This window comes from Taurulus bubalis (assembly GCF_910589615.1).
Source record: "Taurulus bubalis genome assembly, chromosome: 6".
NCBI classification, from domain to species: Eukaryota; Metazoa; Chordata; class Actinopteri; order Perciformes; family Cottidae; genus Taurulus; species Taurulus bubalis.
Genome location: NC_136594.1, coordinates 3,384,017 through 3,403,942, shown reverse-complemented (window position 1 = coordinate 3,403,942; position 19,926 = coordinate 3,384,017). Strand labels below are relative to the sequence as shown.

The window sequence follows — 19,926 nt, the reverse complement described above, 5'->3', positions numbered from 1 at the left end:
TAAACAGAGAGAAACGTCTTCACCATTAAACTGCGCCGATTATATCGGAATATAGGAGATGAAAAGTCACAAGTAGCTGGTTTATTTCCTCTGCAAATATATTCCTCTGCGGAATATTTTCATGACATTTGATGCAATCAGCCAATTGCCAATATGTTCAATTGACAATGAATCCTTTGTCTGTTCTTGTTAGATTATCTTGTTGTATTATATTATTTTTACTGAAGCAGAAACATGCGAGATGCATTTTAATAGTGTAGTTGTGGCAGTTGATCTCGTTCATTTTCTAAACTGTTAGGCGGTTTAATATAATGCATACATTCACATTATAATCTCTTTAAGTTTTCAGATGCAAAGTACATGTAAGAACCTAAATGTAGTGGAGTAAAAAAAATACAACAATTCCCTTTTAAATGTAGAGGAGTAAGTAGTAGTAAGTATTCCACCATAGACTATTTGACAAACTTGTGCAATGGAGCATTTCAAGCAATTGCAACTCAATTTAGACAAATATGAACATTTCAGCGCCAAACAATCCTGCAGAGTTTGATGTTCTTTCACCAGACTGGCTTGATAACTAGCGGCGGCCATTATTCAGTGTGAAGCCCCTCTGACCTTCATGCTGCCGCCCAAAAGGGCAAACTGCCCGCTAAGCGTCATCTTACCTGTGAAGCAGCAAAGCTAGTGGACTTCCACAAAGACGAAATGGAGGGTTTGAAATACCAGAGGTCCAGTTTGTGTGCGTTCAAGGTTTTTTTTATTTGCCATTTGTGCATAACAACAGTCCAGACACATTGGAATGTTTGTGCAGGGCTCTGAGTCAACAGTTTAGGGAATACAAACACAGTATAATAAGAAAGAGAAAACATATAAAATATGAAAACACTATACATACGGTGGTATATGTACAGAAGGTGGTAATATGTACAAAAAGTGTTAAATAACAGTAATAAACAGTCCTGAGTGCTGTTCCTGGATTGTGAAAAGAGGGAAAAGATAGAGTTATATGGGAATATTTCACATTTTGAGAGGTAGAAGAAAGTTATGTGGGGATATTGCACAGTTAGAATATTGCACCTTTATCAGAAGTTATATGACACATGATTTCACAGACAACATATATCATATTGCACATGATAAGTGAAGCAAGGTTTGGTTATTGCTACGCCTGTTTCAACCGTTCAGTCTGACTGTGGCGGGGAAGAAGCTGTGGAAAAAGGACGTTCGCTGTTAACCACCTTTAATTAAACAAAAGATTCAGTTTTGATCGTTAAACACACGCTTCTATATGTTGTATTGTGGGTTTATTACTGGTACAATATGTGAGTGGGGATGTCATGTGGTAGCGCCGGGCCTTAAACACATACTGTACTGGACCGTAGATTAATGGCCATCACGGCCCTTTTGGTGAACCACTGAATCACTTTCAGTCTATCGGCCTCATCTGTTAATGATTCACAGGAAACAATGACAATCTATTGATGGGAGGGGAAGGGGGGCGGCGGGGGTTGATATTTCTCAATTCAAAAGCAGCAGTTTGATGGCGGAAAGGGGAATTTCAGATTTTTTTTTCGCCCCGATCTCAGCTGTGATTTTTTAAGCACGTCTGCTGTTGTTTAAAACAACCAATCGGAGCTGTTTTCTTCTTCTTTTATCGCGTGTCACGGCACAAGCTGTACCTGAACTCACCTGTGAGTCTGACTGCATGCGTTCACTCACACTGGGAGAAAGTAGGTCCTCTGGTGCGTTCACTGGCTTCTGCTCCGTCAGATTAACATTTAACATACAAACACACACAGAAACCAAAACTTTATTGATTATACTTAAGTATTTTGAACGCGTTGCTCTGCTACTCAAACTGTTGCCCCTTCATTTAAATACAAACTCAACTGTAGAGCAGCTGTCCAAACTTCATGTTTGTGACTTTTAGTTACAAATACAAAATGTGTGACCTCTGAAAAAGGTTTAAGCTCTTTCTGTCTGTGCTTGTTTTTTAAAAAAATTTTGGGCCTTTTATCCTTTGCTCATGCTTTCACGTATTCACACTTTCCCTCTTCTAGCCCCCCGCCCCCCAACCCGTCTTTCAGCTTTCCCTTTTCCCTGCCCAGTCTGTGCCGACCCGATCCTCCACCTCTCATCTCAGCCGTCTATTTAAAGATGGAGGCGCTGGGTGGCGGGCCGCGGGATGATCTGATGGATTACGGCGATAATCCTGCCCGCTGACATACTTCCCCTTTTATGCACCGCACTCACAGAGGTCTGAAACACAAGAGAAGAACAGTCCATAAAAAAACCTAAATATCCACATGGCACCCTTCTGTCCCGTCCTGTCCTGGTTTAGAGCAAACATGTAAGCATAGCAGCAAACAGCTCAGTAGTGGAGTCGCGTCCACTGGAGCGGAGCAGGAAGTCACCCTCCTTGCTTTGTTGACACCGTAAACAAGTTAATCTAATGACGAGTTAATCTTTAGGAAAAGCACCTTGGAGGAATGTGGAAAGAGGGAAGGCTCTAAAACAAACCTGCCGCGAATCTGAGCACCAGTGGCGGGAGACCGTATTGCAAGTTGGTTAAAATGGACCTGCAGAACATGAAAGAACGATTACTTTCCTCAAATTATTACTAAAACTCTTTAAAGTTTCTGTCTAGTACGATGGATTAACTGTTCAATCCTCGTAGACCGACACCTGCTGAGGTTGCACCAGGTGGCGACTCCTCTGGTTGTATAGAAGTATGTGCTTCATGTTAAAGCTGCATTCTCTCTCCTGACCACCAGGGGGCAACTCTTCTGGTTGTATAGAAGTATATGCTTCATGTGTTGAAGCTGCATTCTCTCTCCTGACCACCAGGGGGCGACTCCTCTGGTTGTATAGAAGTATATGCTTCATGTTAAAGCTGCATTCTCTCTCCTGACCACCAGGGGGCAACTCTTCTGGTTGTATAGAAGTATATGCTTCATGTGTTGAAGCTGCATTCTCTCTCCTGACCACCAGGGGGCAACTCTTCTGGTTGTATAGAAGTATATGCTTCATGTGTTGAAGCTGCATTCTCTCTCCTGACCACCAGGGGGCGACTCCTCTGGTTGTATAGAAGTATATGCTTCATGTTAAAGCTGCATTCTCTCTCCTGACCACCAGGGGGCAACTCTTCTGGTTGTATAGAAGTATATGCTTCATGTGTTGAAGCTGCATTCTCTCTCCTGACCACCAGGGGGCGACTCCTCTGGTTGTATAGAAGCATGTGCTTAATGTGTTAAAGCTGCATTCTCTCTCCTGACCACCAGGGGTGACTCCTCTGGTTGTATAGAAGTCTATATAAATGACTCTACTTCTCTTGATGTATTCCCTCAGTAAACATTGTAAACATGAATTTATGTCTCAATCTCTAGTTTCAAGTCTTCTTCAATACAGCATGATGTTCATTCAGTAAATTATGGTCATTTCGAGGGAAACAGACCATAATACAGAGCTAGAATGAACTCCATCTATTCTGCTTATCTCAGTGAACCAACCCAAGAACAGTCGTGGACGGAAATGTACATAAATTTGTATTTTTCTCTTTTGAAGATCGTCTGATTTTATTTCAAGTGTTTCTTGATCATGCATATTATGCCTCCTTCAAGTTTCCACGGCGTTGATGCAAACAGGCCGCCGTGAGGTGGTGAAGTGGGGAGGTGGTGAAGTGGTGAGGTGATGAAGTGGTGAAGTGGGTTTTTTCATTTAAACGCAGCGGACGAGTCCACTGACGTACGACGAGTATCTGAGGAGAATTAAGTTGACCGCTTTGTATAATCCATATCACACTAATGTTCAGCCCGTGCCATTAAGTCTGTGAGCATCTGATAAAGGGGGCTGTGGGTTTGTATATACATACGCAATGCCAGCGTTAGTGTGTGTGTGTGTGTGTGTGTGTGTGTGTGTGAGTGTGTGTGTGTGTGTGCGTGTGTGTGTGTGTTCTTGGGAACAGGATTTCTCTAGAAAAGGATAATGCTCTGCAGTTGAGGCATTATGTATCCATTTAGCTTTTAACTTAGATTAACACACAGAGCATCCGAGTGTGTGTCTGTCTGTGTGTGTGTGTGTGTGTGTGTGTGTGTGTGTGTGTGTGTGTGCGCGTTTATTTGTTTGTGTGTCCTAACCGGCTAAATTGAAGCTAGCATCAGAGTGAAATAGAGTAAATTGAGCCCTTTTCTTGAACCTTTATTCCTTCAGGTTCTGTTAGCTTCAGCTGGAAAGCGCTGCTGCTTCAACCATGTTTGCGCTTTATTAACGTTCAGATAGTGGACATTATTATTAAAAGTGCTTTACAAATTAATGTAGTGAATCGTAAAAAGGGAATTTAACAGGATCCCTCTGTGGAATAATCTTTTTAAATGCATTTCGGTGCTTAGGGTTAACACACTGTCTGATGTTTTGAATTGCAGGTCCGTCATTTTTCCAATAATTTCCTAGAAAGTTGACAGAACTGAAACCAATGTTAATGGAGACTTTACATCTAATTTATTCTTAATTACGAGTGTGACTGTGAGAGTTTTTAAGAATGTTGGAAATATATTAAAATCAGTTACAACAATCAACTAAAAACCAGTCAAAACAAATAAAGAAGCCTTTAATTAGAAAGTACTGCCGCTGTTTGTTGTTATTGTTGTTTAACCTCAAGCCCTGTTTTCTGAAAATCTGAATGGTTAATATACCCGTACTAAATTCAGAATCTCTCCTCAACCACAAGGCCTATTTGAATAATTAAAAAAGGTATAATACACAGAAAACCCTTAGGGATATATATAATAAGTTCATATATGTGTTACTGGTATATTGGTTTATGATGCACAGAAAAGGAAAAAAATAATATATATTTTGCAAAGAAATAATAATTAAAGGTTGTATTTTCTTATCGTTGTAAAACCCTTCAGACGAGAACAAAGAGAATAATCTGAGTTATGAATCTCTCGGTTTCTCGCAGTGCGTCCCGAGTCCAGGCCAGGGCTTCCAGCTGGGCCAGTACTGCTGCCGCTGCAGGGAGGGCTACTACGACCCGGACATCGGCCCCCGAGAGCCAGGTGAGTCCACAGATATGCCTCCCTGTCCAGCCTCTGTTTCCTGTATATAGATGTTACTCTCATACAACAGAGATGAGGAGACCGTGATGGAAAGTTCAGCTAATTTAACAAGAATCTGACTAAAAAAAAACGACTTAAAAAGTCCAGTTTGTAGGGTTTAGTGACATCTAGCGTTGAGGTTGCAGATCCCCATCGTAGTTTCTTTTCCACGCATGCCAGAAAACTACGGTGGCCTTCAGGTGGTAAAAAGTCTCTCTCTGGATCCAGGGTTTGGTTTGTCCGCTCTGGGCTTCTGTAGAAGAGGAGCCGCTACCTGCAGATATGAAGGACTCGTTTTAAACCCGTAGTGTCAGGAGATCATACACTCATGAAAACATAGTTATATTATATTCTAGTTCTGCTAATAAGTCACACACTGGACCGTTAAAAGAGAGTGAATATTGATTTGATTCATGTGAAAATATGACCCCAAAATTAACAAACTAACCTAAACATGTACAGCTGCTGAAATGGTGAAATAATTGCGTCAAAAAATATATTGTGCAGCCTCAGTCGAATTTTGGGTTGTTCTTTTATCCACTTACTTCCATTATGGATTATACTTTTACAGATAAACAGATTCTCTCTCCTGACCACCAGGGTGAGACTCCTCTGGTATATATATATATATATATATATATATATATATATATATATATATATATATATATATATATATATATAGAGAGAGAGAGAGAGAGAGAGAGAGACACTGTTTATGGTGACGGTCATTGGTGCTTGTTGTGCATATCCACCTATTTCTTTCACATAACAATTCTGTCTATTCTTTATTTGTCCAGCTTTGCAGCCGTGTCTATTTCTGTGCAACTGCATTGAGATCCATGCAAAATCCAGAGTTGAATTCCTTGTATATATGTGTATGGATGTGCACATATGTGTATATATGTGCATGTATGTGTATATGTGTATATATGTGTGCACATATTTGGCCAGCAAAGCTTCATATATTCACTAGATCCTTTAGAAACTTTATTTTGATTTTTGTCTCCCATATTCTCCCAGTTTTCCTATGCAGCTCGTCTCTGCTGCTTGAAGTGGAACATGGAGTCACTTTTACCTTCTTTTTTTTTACTGTACCTCCAAGGAAAAGCTTTACCGGGAGATTGGAACATGCAGTTCACTAGCAATCATGCAACGAAAAGGACCGGATAGGACATGATAGGACATGATAGGACAGGTTTCCCCATCTTCAAACAGGCATTAGGATGCATAACCGTTGCATAACCGTTGCATAACCGTTGGCGGGCTACCTGTGATTAGCTTATAATATAGGAGAAAACGCTGTTTTTGGAAGTCACGTGTATTTGAGGTCCTCACGTGGGTCTGTGTAGGTGTCGATGCAGATGGCGGCCCTGTGAACCGGAGCGCCGGCGGTACGTGTTACCCGAACATGCCCATCTGTCTGCCGTGCTGGCCGGGCTGCGCGAGCTGCCAGGACGGCACCCCCTGCTGGGTGCAGGAGGCCTGGCTCCTCAGGGGCGGCGTGCTGGCCGTCCAGGGCGTCTTCATGCTCCTCATCTTCGTCAGCATGCTGGTGGCCTACAGGCACCGTCGCAACCGGGTGAGTCAGACGTTTTTTTTGGCTCCGCGGGGCCACCGTACGGACGGGGTCGGGTCGATGCGTCACGTCAGGAGCGAACACCTGTCTTTCTCGCGCACGAGGGACGCTTGTTGAGTCGATCTCTCAAACAAAATTAAAAAAATTGCAATCGCAGATGTCACAAAAATGGGATTTCATCTTTCTTGCGACACATAGGATGCAGAAACAAACGGAAACCTTTGTCAGAGCTAGCCTTCGCTGCATTAGCTTTAGCCATATAATATATTTTCTCATAGAGGGTTACTTTCATTCGTCTTCCTACAAAGCTGAAACATGACATCAAGGTTTTCTTTCCATATTTGGTCAAATTCCATATTAGGTGGGATCACTTTTTTTCCCCCTGTAATGCTGCGTTCACACCAAAAGCGTTGCGAATATTTACTCGCTTGACTTTATGTGGTTAATTTGCTTTATTCGTGTCTGAAAGGGGACGTGGCTTATCTCCGTAAAAACAGTTACCATTTCCGCCATCCACCATTGAAATAACCACTAGTTCTACTTTATACTTTTTGTGGAATTCCCACAAACGTTGGAACATCAAAAGCTCCCGTGTCTGGGTTCATAATATTATTCGTTCCTTCCAGGAAGAGAGTCTGAATGCGGCCGCTTCCAGCGCTACTTCAGGCAGGCCAGCAGCAGTTTATAATAATAATAATAATAATAATAATAATAATTGTATTTATAAAGCACATTTCACAGACAAAAGAGGTCACAAAGTGCTGTACAGTTTAAAAAACACAGTAAAAGATGGAGGAGTAAAAAACACAATAAAACAAATAAATAAAAACAGCTGCTGCTGCTAGCTCCCCGCTGCTTGCTAGCGCTAGCTAGCAGCAGCGCTAGCTAGCGCTACTGCTGCTACTGCCGCGTCCCCTCTGCCCAAGTCGGGTGTCGAGCCTGGTCCCGCTACCTTCGTTGGTTTTCGGGGAGCTAGCGGAAGTATTTCGGGGAAGTAACGGAGCGCTAGCAGGAGCCCCAGCTGGCTACAGCGGGGAGCTAACGGGGACACTGACCGAAGGTAGTAGTGGCTCGTAACTCGACGTTTACGGTAGTCTACTCGCGCGAAAAATTCGCAACGCTTTTGGTGTGAACACAGCATTAATGTCAGTAATAAAATTTGAAAATATCTAATTTCCCAAAAAATAATGAGATACTAATTCAAAATATTGAGGAAGTTTGTCACTATTTTTAGAGGTTTCTTATTATATGATTCACATGACCTTTGTTTTTTCCAATGACAGTGACATAGTGTTACTCATAGTGTTACTGCAGCGGAGAGTTTGGATTGTGGTTTGTTCTACAAGACTAATGGCAGTTGTAGTTTTTTAAAAAAAATTAAAAATAAATCAGTGGTTTAATTTGGTTGTAATTGGCAAGATTAGTTTTTATTGTTGAGTACAATGGTGGATATTCATGGATTCACCCAAGAGTCCTCTTCAAGACTTCCAGACCGTACCAGAGTATTCAACTTCTTTTGTACTTTTACTTAAATACAGTTTTTACTGCTGGACTTTTACTTCCTCTACCGCTGCAGGATTTGTAGTATATTAGAGCATGAAAGTACCCTGTCAAAGTCCTTTAACCTCTTCAACAAGCACCACATTCTTCCTTGTTCTTTTTCTCAGAGGATCCGGGCGTCCGGCCTCCTGCTGCTGGAGACGATCCTGTTCGGCTCTCTGCTCCTCTACTTCCCGGTGAGTGTCTGACCGAGCTGCGAGTGTCAGAGATTAGAGCTCTTTACAGATCACTGCGCCGCGGATTATATCATAATGGACCATTTGTGGGCGGCTGAAAGGGGGCGAGGGCGTGTGAGTGCGTAAGCGGGGAAACGGGTCGGGGCGGGGAAGGTAGTCGACAGTTTTCATAAATCAATCTTTAGATTCATTTTGACCGATTAATGGGCCGTTAACGTAAATCAGCCGTGACTTTTTCATCCATTCGGCCGAGAGTGCGAGTCGATACGAGCCGATCCTGCTGAGCTGGGCCTCCGCTGCAGGTTATTGATCATTGATTTTGTTGAAGACGTGATGCGTGAACATGTTAATGTTCTGTTCCCGCGGCTGCTCGGCTCCTCTTAACTGCACGGACGATTTCAAAAGATCGCAGAAAAAAAAAACGATCATATTTTTATTCCAATCAAGCGACACCTCCATAGAGAGTAATGTCCATTTTTCTTTGAAAGCACAGCTGTCATTGAGTTCCCTGTGCACAGGAAGTGGTACAGTTAAAGGTACAGTGCATAGCATTTAGCGGGATCCGTTGGCACAAATGGAATACAGTGGTCCCTCGTGTATCGTGGGGGATACGTTCTAAAAATAACCCGCAATAGACAAAATCTGTGAAGTAATCAGCTTTATTTTTTACAATTATTATACATTTTTTAAGGCCGTAAAACCCCTAACCACACACTTTTATATACTTTTCTCAGACAGGCATTAACATTTTCTCACATTTCTCTATTATTTAAACACTCTCAAAGTTCAAACTAGTACAATATTAGTGAATGAAACCAAAGATCAAAACCTGTTTTCAAGCCCAAACATTTTTAACAAATTTAATTTTAATGATCAATCTACGAGGTTTGACACATAACAAATTATTACCAGTAACTCACGCGTATTTCACAGTTCCTCTGACGGTGCCTCTTTGTCCTGGCGCCACTGCGCTGTAACGTCGTTTTCGCGTTCATACTGTACACTGTAAAAAAAAGCATGCAAAATTACACACAAAAAAATCCGCGAAACAGCGAGGCCGCGAAAGGTGAACCGCGTTATAGTGAGGGACAACTGTATATATTATTATAAAGAATCTTTTCTTTACTGGATAATAATCAGAAAATTGTGTTTTATGAGCTGTTTATATAAACAAATGGAGCCGGCCGCCATGTTTCTACAGTAGCCCGCAATGGACAAACAAAACACGGGCTCTGCACACGGCCATTTGCCATGAGGGCCACCGTAGTTCACGGGGAGAAGCTTCATTTTGGTTTGTAATCTGTAAACTCTCCACTAGATTTAAACACGGATTGGCTGTTTACAAAGTACCGTTATCAGATCGGCGACAAGAAAAGCACGAATGACGTCTTGATCGCATATTTTACAGAATATCCGCAGATAAACGATCGTCATTAAAACTTTAAGTCACACTGTGATGGTTAACGTTAAACGATGTAAATAATCCGTACGGACCACTAATCCTAAATCATTCGCCCAATATAGGATTTTTTTTCTCTTTTCCGGATTATGATTTGCACTGGGTTTCGTTGAGGCTGAGTGTGATAGGCTGAGACACCTGTCAATCAGGTGATGGGTAGATTTAGCTGAAAACTGTTTTTGAAAGGTGCCGATTGATCTCTACGGTGATTCTGAAGGTTTCTTTGCACTTTAATATTCTCAGATGTGTCGCTAATATTTAACTTCACATTAGCTCATCCAGTATTTTAGCTGCTCTGAAAATTTCCTCAAAAAAATATACATTTGGATTCAGTGTTACTAGACTTCTCTGCCTCATTTTATTCAGGTCCAAACTGCATGAATACACCTGTTGGAGGTTCAGTGAATAAATGTATTCCGTTTCTTTGAAACCGCTGAACGATGGATCTCTAATATTAGTTCTGGTCTTTCATATGAGGCATAAGAAGAGTTTCCTTTAATGTCCATGTTTAAAGGATTTTAGCATTTACTTGAAACTTGCAGCCCACATACCTGACTGTAGATGAAAGGTCAGAGTTCACTCTCATCTCGGCGAGGGGTCACTGGGGTCGGGCGGCCGTTTCATCTACAAACAGATCCCCGGCTGGAGGGTTTGTTTCGGTGGGAGAACCGTCACAGCGCCAGAAAGGAAGGCAAGGATTCTTAAAGCTGATCGTATTGATTCAAGAACCAAAGACGGCAAAATTGGATTGGATTGGTACATGCGGTACTTTGAGGAAATAGATAAAATAATCAGCAGATTCTTCTATAATGAAAATAATCATTCGTTAATTTGTTAAAAATGAGCTGCACAGACAGTTTCTTAATATATAATAATTAACTTCATGTTTTCCAGGTTGCACTTTTACTATTGTAGCATTTCCATCGCAGTACAGAGTATTTATTTAATGTACTTTTAGTACTTTTACTTCCTCGACTACTGAATAAAAGCAGCCGCAGCAAACAAAAAACAACATGGCGACGTTCGAGGAATTTGACTGGTGTTTTTTCGTTTTGGCTCCGCCCACCCACCGTATCTTTAGATCGACCAATCAGATTACTTCTCTGACTATAATCCCAATCTGCCTCCGAGTGCCTGCAGGCCGTATTTGCTGATTAATGCTGCATCCGTCCGGATGTTTACCGCACGTCGTCTCTGATTCCGTATGTGTTCACTCCGAGTCGAACACAACAATGTGAACTTGCGTTCATGTTTTCCGCCTTCGGCTGATGCTCTTATCCAGAGTGACGGAGACGGACCGCCGACGGCGGCATGAGCTTTAATTCCTGGATTACAGTCACTCGCTCTGCTGGTACTTTACTGAGCAGAGAACCTGTCAGTGAATGTCACTGAACGAATTTACTATGCAAAAGTTTAAAAAAAACATTGTCTATTAATGCTGATGAGACGTGTATGAAGTGTTTATCTGGTCATTTACAGTAAAACAGTAATAGCAGCAGTAACATCATTCATGGAAGCAGTAGCAGTAGCAGCACCAGCAGTTGTAGTAGCAGGGGCTGATACTAGTACTGGTATTAAGATCCTTAAGTAAAGGTACTAATACCACACTGTAAAAAAAAAATATTGCTTCATGTAGAAGTACTGTATTCAATATGTTACTTATTAAAAGTATGCAAGTATTATCAGGAAAATGTACTGAAAGTATTAAAAGTAATAGCAATCAATGCAGTAAAATGTCCCTAAAAGCAGGATTTTTAGTTGGTTGAGCTGGCGCTCATTTTGAAATATTACCTAATGATTATTTTCATGATGGATTAGGTCTGCTGATTATTTTCTCCGTTAATTAATTGATTGTGTGTGGTTTGTAAAAATAGTACAAAATAGTGAGAAATGTCGTCACAATGACCCAAAGCCCAAAGGGAAACCTTCACAATGTTTGTTTTTTTGTCTTAACCGCAACTATACTACGAACACATTATAACTATGAACATTATTAAAAGGAAAAGCTGACTTACAGGAAGTGTCCGTCTCCGCAGGTGTTCATCATGTACTTCAAGCCGAGTACGTTCAGGTGTATCCTGCTCCGCTGGGTCCGAATGCTCGGCTTCTCCATCGTCTACGGGACGGTCACCCTGAAAATGTACAGGTAGGTCTGGTTTCTTTAACTTAAAGTGACATCACGTTAGATTTCAACACCACAATGATTCATTTGCTGTTAGAAACATTGAGTGTTCGAATCAGGCGGCAACCTCCGGTTCTGTCGAGTGAAGTCGATGCTGAAGTGTCGTAAAACCTGCATTCTCTCTCCTGTCCACCAGGGGGTGACTCCTTGGGTTGTATAGAAGTATATGCTTCATGTGTTAAAGCTGCATTCTCTCTCCTGTCCACCAGGGGGTGACTCCTTGGGTTGTATAGAAGTATATGCTTCATGTGTAAAAGCTGCATTCTCTCTCCTGACCACCAGGGGGCGACTCCTCTGGTTGTATAGAAGTCTATGCTTTATGTGTTAAAGCTGCATTCTCTCTAATGTCCACCAGGGGGCAACTCCTCTGGTTGTATAGAAGTCTATGCTTCATGTGTTAAAGCTGCATTCTCTCTCCTGACCACCGGGGGGCGACTCCTCTGGTTGTATAGAAGTCTATATAAATGACTCTACTTCTCTTGATGTATTCCCTCAGTAAACATTGTAAACATGAGTTTATGTCTCAATCTCTAGTTTCAAGTCTTCTTCAATACAGCATGATGTTCATTTAGTAAATTATGGTCATTTAGAGTCAAACAGACCATAAAGCAGGGGACGCTTCAGGGCGGGGCTTACTGTGATTGACAGGTCTATTCCATGTTTGAAATGTGGCCAAACACAATTAGTATTAAGATAATCAAACTACACAGTTTGAAACCAAAATAAATGTTTATTTTAGGTTAAAAACTGTAACCATCGTAAGAAGAAATCGTAGAAATTAAAAGTTGAATTCATGAAAATCTAGAAAAGTGCACTGATAACCGGCCACCCAAGATGTTATTCTGCAGCAGAACGAGAGCTCAGCCGTGGACAGACACAGAGGTGCACACTCACGCACACACACCAGCAATCGCATGATTCTCCTGGCGAAGATAATAAAGAAATGCTTCCTTGCTCAGTTCAATACACTCGTCTGCCTGCTTAATGTTAGCGACCTTTACATACATATTGCTGTTCACTGGCTTTACGCCTCTCCTCTTCTTGTCCCAGAGGAAGATTTAGCAGTGCAATAAACATTTAATGATATTATAACACTCTTAAAAGAAGCAAACCTCCATGGTTTGTTGTTTCCTACTTTTGGACGAGGATACTTTAATGGGCCATTATCCTGTAAATGTCAGTGAATGTCAAATCGCCTCACTTTAAAGTCCCTAAACCTGCAACGTTAGTTCCGCCGTAAGCTCACAGGCATCTACATTTTGTCTTCAGCATTGATTCATTCTTCTTTTTGTTGCCCCGCAGGGTCCTGAAGGTGTTCCTCTCACGGACGGCCCAGAGAGTGCCCTACATGTCCAGCCTGCATTTGCTGAGGATTCTGGGAGTGATGCTGATGACGGTTAGCTGGTTCCTGTGCGCGTGGACGGTCGGCGTCCTGCAGAACCGCGACAGGAACATCCCGGTGTTCGTCACAACCACCACGTCGGACGGCCAGGGGTTCCACCTGTGTCACCTGGACCGCTGGGACTACATGATGGCCGTGGGTGAGTGGCAGCAGAGGCGGAGACGAGCCTGGACACTTGAGAAAGTGTAGTTATTTCTGAAATTCTGACGTTGAAGTCAATATTAACTTTTATCAACGTGGAAGAAGAACACAGGAAAATCTATTCTTGGTTTATTACAATTTGGGTCAAATCTTCGTAGTTTTGGCCATCATTTCTCTCAGTAAGGGGCCCTTCTAAGATCACAGACCTCGGGCAAGGCCAGAGGTCTGTACTCCAATCACGTAATGTTAACCAAAGTGAAATTCAACGGGTTCCTCCTCGGCCCGTGCTACATCCTTCCGCCAAGTTTCATGACAATCTGGCCATTAGTTTTCCTGTAATCCCGTTGACAAACAAGACAAACCCGACCGAAAACAAAGAGGTAATAAGAGCATTGTACTCGGGACGAGTAACATGATCATCTTATCCAGCCGGCTCTATTTTAGAGGGCAAAACCAAAAGTGAGCACACTAAATGATAAAATGATCGCAAACAATCTCTCATTGCACAGGAAATCTAAAGTTGATGCACTTTGCACAACATTAAACATTTGTATCAATATTAGAACGCTAAAATCGTACTAAACTCTCTCATATTGAAGAGAAGAAAAAAATCTGAACTTTGTTCCCCTTCAGCCGAGCTCCTGTTCCTGTGCTGGGGCAGCTCCCTGTGGACCGCCGTCAGGCCGGTTCCCTCGGCCTTCCACGAGCCTCGCTACATGGGCATCGCCATCCACAACGAGCTGCTGCTGTCCTCCTTGTTCCATCTGTTCAGGTAAAACAGTGAGCGTGTCTCTGAGCCTCATATACCCTCAGCAATATATTTACCAACAAAGTGCATTGATTTATTTTCCCCCCTCAGGTTCACCTTTCCCTCTCTCCATCCTGATTGGATGTTGCTGCTCTCCTTCACGCACACCCATGTGACCATCACTGTGACGCTCGCCCTGCTCTTCCTTCCCAAGGTACTCGTCGCATCTTGGGGCAGATTAATGGGGTCAAAGTGGACAAAAATGTCATCAATCTCTGGAGATATTCTTGCCTTAATCCGGGGTTATTTAAATTAGCAGTGCTATCGAGCTAAATGCTACCACTGATACTCAATTATTTGTTGATTATATTTTGTATACTGAATCTTCAAAGTACCGTGACAGATTATCGTAGGATCAGAGTATTATCAGATAAATGTAGTGGAGTGAAAATGTACAATGTGGCAATGCAGTAGTATAAAGAAGCAGGAAATGAAAATACCCTCGTACAAGTAACTCAAAAGGTTACTGAAGTGCAGTACTTGCACTTGGTTACTTTCCACCAATGCTAATGTTTTTCCTGTTGGCCTGTAAACATGCATGCTATGAGGAGTCGTGGCCATGAAAGTATTTCATTTCTTTTCCAAGATTCTGTGATAATCCCTCCAATAATTTCACTGTGAACTCAAGTGTATTTGAATGTGTTCTTATGTCAAAAGTTACAATGTGATGTTTTTACTCCTCCACAGTTTCTGTATGTGTCTAAGCCGGGGAGGGAGGAGATCGCAGCAGAGGTGTACGAAGATGAAGTGGACATGCGGCGCTCCGGCTCGTACCTCAACAGCAGTTTTCACTCCGCTTGGAGTGAATACAGCGGAGTGGACCCGGATGACTTTCGGGTAAACTCTTTTGTGCCCTCAGAACGATGTTATCACTTCGCACTGGGACATAATTTACAAAATGTGGAAGAAATTCCTAAGATTACATTTAAATAAGGAAAATAAATGTCCCTTAATTTCAGTCGTGATCACATGTAGACTCACTTAAACGGATCTTAAATGTATAATAAATTAACAGTTAATTCAGTCAGCGGTAGAATTAACATATACAGTATAACCTTTCTCCACCCTTTATCCTTATCCTAAACGGTGTTCTTCTTACATGAAAGCGTGTCTGTTACCTCTCCTCTGACTTGTTACTCTCCATATCTTTTCCTCTCCTCAAACATTTCCTCAATCCCTTCATCAATTTCCTCCCTTCTTCATATGCACCAGGATGAACTGAGGAAGTTATATGCCCAGTTAGAAGTCCACAAGACCAAGAAGATGACCGCAAACAACCCCCATCTGTCAAAGAAGCGAAGTTCTCGGTGTGCGTTGGGGAGGTCCATTATTAAACGCATAGCGGAGATCCCGGAAAGCATGAGTCGGCAATGCAGCCGCGAGGACAAAGATGGATCCTTCCACAGTAGGATCAGTGTGAATCGACCCGGGTCTATCAGGAGGGCACCAGATACTTTCAGTATCAGCTACAAAAGTTCCATGAAATCACCATCAGCAACCATGCGCAAGTCCCAAAGTGATCATCACTATGTCAGGGAAAGAGACCCTTCCTTGCGTGACTCCATGTTAAAGGCCAACGCGGTGAAGAGATCTTCCCGGCAATCTGAGACGGATTCCTTGGATATCCCACCAGGAGTTTGCAAGTCGGCCAGCGCCCAAAATCTGTCAATTGATACCAATCTCCTGCATCCTGATCACACCAGGCTTCATAAATCCTGGAGTCTAACCTCCACTACTACCCATTCCATGGAGAACATATCGAAGATTAACAGAGCCTGCACAGTGCTGACAAGGTCCCGGCAGAGCATTTCCATTAGTGACCAGACCAGGAGCGCTCTCCAGTCAGAGTCATTTGACAAGGCCGAGGTCTGTCCTTGGGAGGTGGAACCAGAACAATCAGGGGACAAGAACCAGAAACATGTCACCTACGCAAACTCTGAGGATGGGTCGGAGAAAGGGCCACCATCTCCAGAAGTGCTCGTCTGTCCCTGGGACCATTATCCACCCAAAGAAAAGATCCCTTCAGAGGATAGGGGAATGGGTGCAATGGACTCCCCCAAACCACAGGCCTGTGTGTCTGCAAGTGCACCAGGCACTCCGAGACCAAAGGTCACAAAAGATCAACGTGTCTTCTCCTTCCGCAACACCAGCAATAAGTGGCTCTCTGTGAAAACAGTCATGGGATCCTTTGATACCGGAAGCAGGTCCAGTAAGGACGGTAGTTTATATAAAGAGGATTCCGTTTCGCAAAAAAGTCAGGAAAGCGCTTCCACAACGCCAAGATTGGGAACATCTAGTCGACGTCCCAGCATGGAAAAGAGGTCACTGCAGAAAAGAAGTATGACGGTGGATAAACCATGTCTCGTGAAACAGAATGCCATCAGACTTTCTTCTGTGGATTCTTGCGACAGAAGCCCAAGAAAGCTAGCGATCGGAAAATCTGCCGTCTACCCTTGGGACATGGATGATATGCAGAAAGATGGCACTTACGAAAATGTGTTTTTATCAAGGCAGAACAGCAAACGCAGTAGTATTAGTTCTTGGGAAACTGCGAGCAGTTGTAGAACTCCTTCAACTCACAGAAGAGGAAGTAATCGAATTACACCAGTCCCAAATTCCTCCTTCACAGATGTGTGTCCATGGGATGGAGCTGGTGCTTCCCATGAAGGTGAGGGATTTAGGAAGCAGCAGAGCATTAAAGCAGACATTTGCCCTTGGGACTCGCAGGTATCTCAACCATCTAACGTATGTCCATGGGAATCTCAAGAGCAAGGGAATGTGAGCAGGCGAGGAAGTGGTCGTAGTGACGCGTGTCCTTGGGAATCACAGGATATTCCAGTTATATATTATACTAACACGTCCAGAGATTCACAGAGACAACAGTCTTTGAAACGTCCAACAAATGTATGTCCCTGGGAGACTGCAGAAGGTCCTCCACCCACAGTGAAGGAAGACAATGAATATGTTAATGTTTGTCCCTGGGAAGTTCAGGACAAGGCTGAAGTTGTATATGAAAACCTTCATCCCTCGGAGACTAAGGGAACGCTGTCGGTGCCTCTACGGCAAGAAATTATGAAACCTGCAATCTATCCTGGTGCGTCAAAAGAAACGTTAAGTAATGTGCAGCAACACCATGCAAAATCCCCAGTCCTGCATTTGGGTAGACAAATGTCAAAGGTAGCAGAAAGTTGCCCATGGGATTTCCCTGATCCCCCTAAAACCATGGAGAACATTTGTCCATGGGATGAGGGGAACACCGAGCCAACAGATACAGGCTCAATGACACAAATGACTATCAAAGTAGATGTTTGTCCCTGGGAGTCTGGACATCAAGACAAATCAGCAGACTCGGGTATCTCCCCTTTGAGAGCTGCTTCTGTACAGACTGATGGGAAAGACGGCACAAGAGTAAACATATGTCCCTGGGAAACTGACCACCCGGATAAAACTGGAGCTACCGGGATGGTGTCACAAGGACTGGAAAGGCCAGCAGATGTTTGTCCGTGGGATAGTGGCGAACCAGAATCAGGAAATCCACAGACTCCCAAAACATCCAAGAGTCATGTGAGGCAAGACACAGTCAAAACTGAAGAATCAAAAGCATCAGGGAACCTACAAAGACAAGGAAATTCCCAGGAAGCTGTTTGTCCGTGGGATGCAGAGGAACCAAAAGTCCTCAATAAGCAAGACAGCACACAGGGAAATGTTTGCCCGTGGGAGACAGACGAACCAAAGGTTCTCATAAAGCAAGATAGTACACGGGAAGATGTTTGTCCGTGGGAAACAGACCAACCAAAGGTTCTCATAAAGCAAGATAGTACACGGGAAGATGTTTGTCCGTGGGAAACAGACCAACCAAAGGTTCTCATAAAGCAAGATAGTACACGGGAAGATGTTTGTCCGTGGGAAACAGACCAACCAAAGGTTCTCATAAAGCAAGATAGTACACGAGGAGATGTTTGTCCGTGGGAGACAGACCAACCAAAGGTTCTCATAAAGCAAGATAGTACACAAGGAGATGTTTGTCCGTGGGAGAGTGACGAACCAAAGGTTCTCCAAAAGCAAGATAGTGCACGGGGAGATGTTTGCCCGTGGGAGTCTAAGGATCCACAAACCTCAACTGAAAGCAAAGTCGATATACCCAAAAGTGACCAAGATTACATCACAGAGAACCAAGGGCCACTCGGTGTTGAAGAGGGCCCGGCATATATCAGCACAGAGCAGATAGAGGAGTCGAAAGAAAAATTAGCCCTGGGCCGGCGTGACGCTTTGGGTCCCTGGGAGATGGAACGGAGTCGATCGGGCTCGTTCACAGACAATGCCTCAGACGTCTTCACATGGGAGCCCGAGAACATTCCTGAGGAAGACGAGGAGGACGATGCAGAATGTGCTGCAGAGGCTTTCGTATTCCCATCTGACTTGTGATCCAGATCTACAGCCAGCATTTGTTTTAAACATTTCTACCCCTTTGGGTCAGAGTGCAAGTAACTGTGCTAATCAAGGACAGAATTTAGGGTTTTGTTATTTCAGTTTGGACTTTTGGAACATGTCGCTATCCGACGAAGAAAAAGAAGCCTTTAGTAAAGACGTGATGAGCTGGACCCAATGAGTTGTGCAAACTTGAGTGACAATAAGTAGTTCTTTCCCCTGAAGAACACTGAACTACAGACGGACATTTCTTGGCTGATGGAAGGGCATCTAAGGCTTTTAGATGAAGTCCCTTTTCTTCCTGCTTCTACCCCGCCCCCGTTTTGAAATTGAAATGTTTTTTTTGTGTCTCTGTATGTTTTTTAGGTGACAATACACACATATAACATGAACGTACACAGTATGTTGGGCCCGTGGCTGAGGGGAAAACCTGAACTAAACAAGTCCAGAACACAGAACCTCATGGATTGAACCCTCAGTTTAACCAGCAGTCGCCCGATAAATTCAGTCAAATTTTTTTTCAAAGTAACAGAACGTGTTTAGTGTGAAGCACTGGATGTCAAACTACATTTCTATGTTGTATTAATAATTGATAAAACTATGCATACTTGTTTGCTTAAGTGGCTGATTCAATGACTAAATGGCAATGATAATTACTATGCTCTTACTTTATTCAGTCACAATAATAATAAACATTCCAATGCCAAATAAATTCATTAATCACCATAAACTTCAAGACATACACCCTTAGAACCCCTTTGTAGAGAAGTGAAAACTGCATAATTGTTTAATAATATAAGCATTGAGTAATGTCAGCACAATTGCAAAGGACACCAGTTTCACAAAGATGGGCCAATGAGATAAACATTTAAATGTATACATATAAATATTTGGTAATTGCAGGAACATAAAATGGTACGGGGCATTTGTGTTGCAGCTAAATAAACCTGCTTTAGACTCTGAAATTAAATAAATATGGCAAATAATGTGAGTTAAGCAGTTAACGCCTTGGGGCTGCCCCTCTGTAATTGACTAATTGTTAGTTAATGTTTTCTCTCCATGCAGATATTGATATTGGTTATTGGAATCATTGCA

The 19,926-nt window shown here is 42.7% G+C and overlaps 1 protein-coding gene across 1 annotated transcript in view; it reads left to right on the top strand.

The window, feature by feature from the left end:
* Positions 1 to 18,828, top strand: part of gpr179 (G protein-coupled receptor 179) — a gene marked incomplete at both ends in the record, with an annotated part of 20,920 nt that extends 2,092 nt beyond the window's left edge. The window contains 9 exons of the mRNA XM_079219866.1: positions 4,961 to 5,057; positions 6,461 to 6,678; positions 8,343 to 8,411; positions 11,907 to 12,016; positions 13,355 to 13,593; positions 14,229 to 14,367; positions 14,455 to 14,557; positions 15,091 to 15,240; positions 15,616 to 18,828. Of these exons, the coding sequence (XP_079075992.1) occupies positions 4,961 to 5,057; positions 6,461 to 6,678; positions 8,343 to 8,411; positions 11,907 to 12,016; positions 13,355 to 13,593; positions 14,229 to 14,367; positions 14,455 to 14,557; positions 15,091 to 15,240; positions 15,616 to 18,828 (4,338 nt within the window). The remainder of the gene's footprint in view (positions 1 to 4,960; positions 5,058 to 6,460; positions 6,679 to 8,342; positions 8,412 to 11,906; positions 12,017 to 13,354; positions 13,594 to 14,228; positions 14,368 to 14,454; positions 14,558 to 15,090; positions 15,241 to 15,615) is intronic.
* Between the last annotated feature and the right edge of the window lie 1,098 nt (positions 18,829 to 19,926).